Source organism: Gymnodraco acuticeps, unplaced genomic scaffold, assembly GCF_902827175.1.
Source record: "Gymnodraco acuticeps unplaced genomic scaffold, fGymAcu1.1, whole genome shotgun sequence".
NCBI classification, from domain to species: domain Eukaryota; kingdom Metazoa; phylum Chordata; class Actinopteri; order Perciformes; family Bathydraconidae; genus Gymnodraco; species Gymnodraco acuticeps.
In genome coordinates, this window is record NW_022991447.1 from 57,379 (window position 1) to 65,373 (window position 7,995).

The 7,995-nt window shown below is 43.1% G+C and overlaps 1 protein-coding gene across 1 annotated transcript; it reads left to right on the forward strand.

Moving 5' to 3' along the window:
- The first annotated feature begins 336 nt into the window (after positions 1–336).
- On the forward strand, positions 337–7,485 carry LOC117532905 (carboxypeptidase N subunit 2-like). The gene is given in 6 exon segments (XM_034196504.1): positions 337–557; positions 720–902; positions 904–1,408; positions 1,411–2,154; positions 5,837–6,005; positions 7,077–7,485. Coding segments are annotated over 5 exon segments (2,001 nt in total). The 5' UTR covers positions 337–557; positions 720–728.
- The last annotated feature ends 510 nt before the right edge of the window (positions 7,486–7,995 follow it).

Genomic DNA, 7,995 nt, shown 5'->3' on the forward strand with positions numbered 1-7,995 from the left:
GGGCGGGGCAGTTTACACACACGCAGCTGCTACATGCAGCGGAGCACACTGCGGAGATGGCGGAGAGAACGCGCTCCGAGGTGTGGTTAAACTTTACCCGTCTCGATGTGGAGAATACTTGTTACCATAAGTGCAATAAGAGTTTAGCATGTAAGCACGAGCAATTTGTCTAAACATTTAGCAAAAGTGCACCGCATGCAGACGGAGGAATGTACCGGGTTCGACCGTCTTTCTAGCAGCTCTGTAGCCCCATCCACGAGTAACGTTTCCACGTCAGGTTTTATGTATGCTAGCAGCAACACACGGAGTTAAATAGTTACACACGGAGTTATATCACTGGCTCAGAGCAAAGTCAAAGCCTTCTTTAACTGACTGATCTATTTCAAACCTGGAGTCTCAAGCTGCAGAAGTGTTTGACACCACGCCTCTCATGGGATGCAACCCACTCCAGGCCTGTTGGCTAACATCGATACAGTAGATAACTAATGAAACTGGACGTGTTTGTGTCTCCTCACTGCTGTAACAACCTATTTCAACCTGCGTTAGGAAATAATAAGGTAGGTTTTGGCATTCGATTGTAACAAATGTTTATGATAAACTTCATCATTACCTTTCATAGGAAAGAGAAACAATATATTTAACTACCTAAGGTATATAAGGTTAGAGTTGAATCTACAACATTTCATAGTAAAAGGTTTTTCATTTTTTTCTTTTTATAGTGAATAAGCATGTCAAGAGGAGAAATCATCGTTCTTATTTTGTCTTTGCTGTTTGAGGCTTCACTGAACCAACTATGTGAAAGGGAAACAGACTGTCCCAAAGAAAACCAGGATGTTTTCAGTTCATCTACAACAGAAATCCCAAGCCTCCTGAGACCAGGTGTCACCGAGTTTTTTTTTGTTGTCAAGCCCGATTGCAACAATCCCCAAAGGAGCCTTTGTTAAAAACCCGCAGCTTGAAAAGGTGGAGTTACTGTCCACCACCACGACATCTATTGAAACGGGAGCTTTTGAAGGTTTGGTAGACCTGAAGCATATTGAGATCTCAAGCACTCCATTAACGTGGATCCCAGTGAGAGTCTTTAAAGACCTCAGCAACCTAGAGAAGATTACCCTAAAATTGAACAAGCTCCGTAGTCTGGAAAAAGGCTTGTTTGATGGCCTTGACAAATTAACAGAGCTCCAGTTAAATGGGAACGAGATCGGATCGATTGAAGATGGGACATTTGATGGCCTGGAGAACCTCTTGGTGCTTCATTTGGCTAAAAACAATCTCTCTGCTGTATCAACCCACTGGTTTTCAAATTTGAATAAACTGCAGATACTACGACTTTACGAGAATCAGCTGACCTCGGTTCCTGAAGACATTTTCCAGAATTTGCCAAACTTGAAGGAAATTGGCTTGCATGGAAACCAAATCTATTTCCACATAAAGACAAACTCAATAAACTGCTTCTGGAGAATAATCTTCTTACAGGTTTGCCTGAAGGATTCTTCGTTGGCTTCCCTCAGCGTTTTACGCTGACCTTACAGAAAAATAAACAGACAAGTCTACCACCTGTGCTTTTTGGAGAAATGCCTAAATTGACAGATTTGAGCCTCAGTCAAAACAGTCTTAGCACCATTCCTAAAGGAGTATTTAGCCCTCTGAAGAAACTCAAGAAGTTAGATCTGTCTAAAAATCAGTTTGTAAAGGTGTATGCTGAGTACTTTGAAGGCCCTGAGAAGCTGGTAGATCTGAATCTACAAAACAACAAGATAAAGTCACTGGATGCAGATCTGTTTGAAAAGCTACAATCGGTGGTCACACTCAGGCTGGCTCACAATGACCTCCATACTCTTCCAGAGGATATTTTTGAGCCTTTATTAAAACTGAAGAAACTTTACCTCAGTGACAACCCGTGGCGATGTGACTGTAATCTGATTCCTCTTCGCCTCTGGATAAAAGCAAACTCTGACAAGATTGTGTCTGCTGCTGCCTGTGAGTATCCAGAACATCTAAAAGGCCAGAATATTAAATCATTAACAGAGGATCAATTGATTTGCCCCACTCTTCCCCCCACTACCACAACATTTCCCACTACAGAACCAACAACCATCGTTACTGCCACAACACCACTTCTAACAACACCTACCACCACTTTACCAACCACCACTCCCACCCAGTGCTGGAATTGGGCCGGTACTCACCGGTACGCAGTACCGGCACTTCTGGTTCTGACCCATGGAGTACCGGCACTTCTTGCTCAGTACCGGCATGCTGGCGGTACTCCGGTACTCATGCACCGTGCCAGTACTCAACACTCTCCCGCCGTTCTTATTATACATCCATATATATATATACAGCCGCCCGGTACTCAGTAGATGCGTCATGAGGTGCCGAACGGACATTCTCATCGCTCTAACCGCTGGAGTTTCACAGCGGCTGTCAGCTTGTTTACTCCTGTCATTCAAACAGAACGTGCTGGAGAGGGGGCGGGGCTTATCTTCTCCATGTAAATACTGTGGTGGAAACGACTATGTCAAAATTAACCTATTTGACCGTGATTTAATAGTAATACACGTTTCAAATAATAATAATAATAATGCCGAACATACTGAAAACTGTTAGTAAAACCATGTTTTAATGCTTTACAATTTACATACCTAGATGCACGTGTGTTGTGTTTATGCAGTGCAACTCCCACCAGTGGGTGGCTATGTAGAGTGATAGAACAGAGCAGGCACGCCCCCGAGAGAAGGAAAGCAAGTCACGTCACAAATTAGCATTTCTAAAATGTTAGCGTGGATTAATAAAAGTGCAAAAAGACAGCGGTTGTCGCCGGAAGAAACTTCAAATACAGAGAATGCTGTGCCTGTGTTGGAAATTGTGTCTGATGGGGAGCTTTCTTTGGTTGATCCTCCTGCTCCAAGTTCTAGTGCATTAGCATTAGCACTAGCTCCGCCGCCTCCTCCAGAGCCTCTAACGTTAGCTGCTGCTGGCGCAACTGCCACCACCAACACCGGGCAAAGCGATGCACCTGACTGCTGGACAACGGACCAGGTGCAATATTTTTGCAAGACCAATGCATGGCTCCTTCTTAAAGATAAGAAGCTAGGATGTCGGATATGCAGAGATGTCAAATCTTTGGGAATACACACTGGACAAGGACTGAAACTGTCAACTAAATGGGGTGAGTGTGCAGTGTCTCATTTCGGTGTTGACAAGGGCAAACAACAAGCTAGCCTGAGAAAAAAATCAAAGAACATAAAGAATCACAAGCCCATGTAAAAGCTGCTGACATCCTTACATCTGCTTCACGTGAAACTATTCAACATCAAGTGCAGTCTATGCATAAATCTGAATTAGACACCACTATCAGAGTTTTTCGAACGGCATATAAAATTGGCAAACATAGCCGGCCATTCACAGACATGCCAATTGATTTGAATGTACAGAAACTGAATGGGCTGAACGTGGGCAGGGTTTTGCACTCCAATAAAACCTGTGGCGAAATCATCGACCACATAGCTCATGAGCTGAAGAAAAAAATGACAAAAGACATTACAGAAAACCAAAGAAAAACTCTGTGTTTTGGTCGATGAATCTACCACTATTAGTGGTAAAACGGTGCTTGTTGTGTGTCTACGCTCAGCATTAGCTGATGCTGAGCCCGAAACGTTTTTTTGGGAGCTGATCGAGTTGGATGGAACAACGGCTGATGACATCACAAAGGCGTTAATGGAGTGTCTTGGAAGAGATTTTAACGAGGACTTTTTAGGTCAGTGTTTCGTTTATTTTGCATGTGATGGGGCTTCAGTCATGCTAGGGAAGAGAACAGGCGTTGCTACCCAGTTGTGTAGTAAATTCCCAAGCCTGTTTGTGTGGCAATGCTCCAATCATCGTCTAGAGCTGGCAGTTGGGGATGTGGTCAAGGAGGTCTCAGGGCTCAATCATTTCAGATCTTTTTGACAAACTCTATTCCTTGTTCCATGCCTCCCCCAAAAATCAGAGGCAGTTAGCGCAGTGTGCGCAAGCAGTCGGACAGCGTCTCCTGGTGATAGGGCGTGTTTTTGTCCATCCGCTGGGTGGCTTCAAGTGAAAGGAGCGTCAGAGCAGTCTGGGAAAACTACCGAGTGCTTCATGATCACTTCACAAATGCTGCAAACGAGACGAGCAGGGATTCCAGAGACAGAGCAAAGTACAAGGGCCTGGATGATGTGCTCACATCTGCAACGTTTGTCAGCAATCTGGGACTGATGTACGATGCGCTCACAGAGCTCAGCGACCTCTCTCGGCAACTCCAAAAAAGAGAGATGACACTGCCTACAGCAGATAGGCTCTTAACTCGAGAAATACGAGTTTTTGAATCCATGGTCACCATGCCTGGCCCACACATGACTACAGTTCATACAGCTCTAGCTGAGAAGTCCTTCAAGGGTGTTGCCCTGCGTGAGAATGGCAGGCTTGTACAGATTCATGCAGGTCAGTTTTTCCGCAGTATGGTAGAGAATCTGAGACACAGAATGACTTCCACAACCTCCTCTCATGTCAGCACAAGAGAAATCCCATTACATGGCCGGGAGGCCCGGGACAATCAGCTAATCCAGGACATGAAAGTTATCCATCCTGGAAGTTGGCCTGAAGAGGAGTTAGACGTACAGTATGGGGACATAGAGGTGCTACGTTTGTGCGAAGTGCTGAAAGTGGACAGAAGAGAGACTGTTCAGGGCTTTCGCGAATACAAGGAAACCAGGGCATCCCGTACACCTGCTGCCATGGAGCCTCTACTGAAAGCAGTCCGAACCATCGCTGTCTCCACTAGTGAGTGTGAGCGGGCATTCAGCTGCATGAACGATATCCTTACTGCAAAAAGGAATGCTCTCTCTGTCAGCCGACTGTCCAGCCTGGTTTTCATTAAATGTAATGGACCATCACTAGGACAGTTCAATCCGGAACAGTATGTGAGGTCCTGGCTGGCAAAGGGAAGGAGAAGTGCTGATGAAAGAGCCTGTCCAGCTCCAGCCCCTGATACTGATGTCCCCAAGACCTTCTGGAGCCTTTTCTAACAATGTGAAGTATATTGCAAAGCAGCTCACCCAGTGAGAAGACTTTTGGCATAATGTGCCGATTTGTACAGATCCTGGAGATAGAAGGACTTCAGACCAACCAGGGAGTTATCTGATCAGCTTGGTGTTCAATGTAACTCTTTACCATGGCTCAGACTTTGTTACTTGCAGTTACAGTTTCTCATTTAGATTGTGCAAATTTTGCATTTGTTTTACATGTTCTTTATTCATGCTCTTTATCATTTTTCTGAGTTGGAAAGTTAGATTGCATCATAGTTGACTTTATACATATTTGTATTCTTCAGTGGTGAAGTATATTGCAAAGCAGCTCAGCCATGTGAGAAGACTTTTGGCACTTTTTCGTTTTTCGTTTTCTGAGTTGGAAAGTTAGATTGCATTCAAAATGTACAGAAATACTTAATTTGTTAAAGCTTTTTATAAAAAATGCTTCTGACCAGAGCTTTGTTTCCTTGTCATTAATGTTGAACACCACCAGAGGGGCTCTCACCTGAAAGGTCTCTGCTTCATGTGTCTTCAGCAGAAGATCTAGACTTTGATTGCTATATTTCAGTTAATATTGACCTTACTGGGCTTTAGCCATATCCGCTGCCTATCATAAAAAATGTTAAGTACAGTGAACCTTTCTAAAATATACAGTAGTAAAGAGACAAACCCCACCAGCATTATAGTAGCCAAATTCTTGTTTGTGGGCTGTATATATAAAATTGACTTGAAAAAGTTGCTGATTTTAGAGTACTGGCACCTTTTTCATTCCAATTCAAGCACTGCTCCCACCACTACACTCCTAACTACAGAACTAACTAGCACAACACCAACAACCACCTTTCCAACCACAACTATAACAACAACCCCCGTCTTAACCACAACACTAGCCACAACAATACCAACAACTAAGATTCTGCAAACAACTACTACAAACAAATATTTTTTTCGCCGGTCAACATGTCCGTTAAAGTTAAATCTTCCGGACAAAATTAGAAAAGTGCCGGTCAAAGGACTTCTTTGTTATTTATTGTGCTTTAAAACAAATTGATATGATTCGATATTAAACAAACTAATCATAGTAGATTAACTATTCAAAAGTGTTCAGTAATTTACAATAACACGGGAATAATATACGGAGCGCTCTCTCCCTCTCTTGACAGCCCTTCAGTATCATGCAACTCGCGGATCAGTAATGAGTGACCCGACAGTAAAACTAAACATATCTATAACTAGTTTAGGTAGATTGAGAGGTAATTAAAATAGCTACGTGTGATATTCTAACCTGAAGAGTGTGTTTGTGTCCGATCACCGCTGCATGTGATCATGCAGAGCTGCGTGTCGACTCGTCAGCAGCAGCTGATCTCTCTCTCCCGTCAGATTAGACTCGCGTTTATGTCCATATCGATCAGATCCAGCTAGTTCTAGCTAATGATATGACTACCTGCTTATTAAAAGACACCTACACAATAAGTGTCGCTATGCAACTGGGTGAGGCCGCAAAGTATAGCGCAGCATTATGCATTTGTTTACATGCCCACCGGAACCCCGAGGCATTACCAACAGATCAACGCACAATCAACCCATCCAGGACATCTCTTTCTCCACATTAAGTGTTAGACATTATAATTGACTATTCTTGTCTGTCACATAATTGGCGCAAATTGCGCAACTGATGCGTTATTGCGCTAAACGGAAATTATTTTGAACGGACACTTTGACCGGAGAGATTTAGATTTGCCGGTCTTCAGCATATTTTACCGGTCGTCGTCCGGTAATTACCGGCTAACGGGAACTCTGCCACAACCACTATTACGACAACAATACCCACAACTATGACAACAACCACACCCACAACCACTATTACGACATTTCTACCTACGACGACAACAACCACACCCACAACCACCATAATGACAACCCTACCTGCAAACACACCAACAACCAGCATTATGACAACCCTTCCTACGACGACAACAACACCCACAACCATAATTATGACAACTGTATTAACCACCACAACAGCAACCACACCCACAACCACTATAACAACAACCCTACCCAAGACAACCACACGCACTATTATGACAACTATTTTGACAACTGTACCTATAACCACACACACAACCACTTTAACGACAACTGTACCTTCAACCACGATAACCGCAACCACTTTTCCATCCACCACCACCACCACAACAACTATGTCCACAACCGCCCTTACCACTACCCAACCTACCACCTCCCAAATAACAACGCCTTTTCCTCAAACCACTCCAGTGATCTTCACCTGTCCCATGGAGCCAACCAGTCAGGAGACATCGCCTTCCTTTACATATCAGTACAGAAACAAAGTTCAGGGGTGCAAATCTCAGATGATGATCTACACCACACTGCTGGTGTTGGAGATCACTTGCACACTTGTGCTGGCTAGGTTTACCCTGTCCCTCTATCGACTGCTGCAGCGCAGGGAGAGTAAGAACCAGAGGGTTGAACTAACCCAGTTCTCCTACAGGAGGAAGGTCATCCTCAGGCCTCTACATAGATGAATGTAAACAACAACTGCCCCTTTAGAGAAAGCTCACTTGTTTGGTGCAAAAGATGGTAAATGAGCATATTTGCAACCATATGATCTGCCAAGGCATTCTTAGGTAATACAATTAACCCTTTACTTGTTTATATAATGTTTTTTATGTATAACAAATTAACATCAATACAATATGAAATAAAATATAACTAAAAGTAATGCCATACATTCCCAATGTTAACCTATTGATCACATGCTTTAGCAGGCTGTTTATCAATGAAACAAATACATGTATTATCATGAAAGTCTTTGATTGTAAAGGATTTTTGAGAAAAAAAAAAAAATATTTTCATAAATAAAATTGATTCATGGATAATAAATAGTAAAGGTTGTCAAAAAAAGGAAACATCTTCCTGG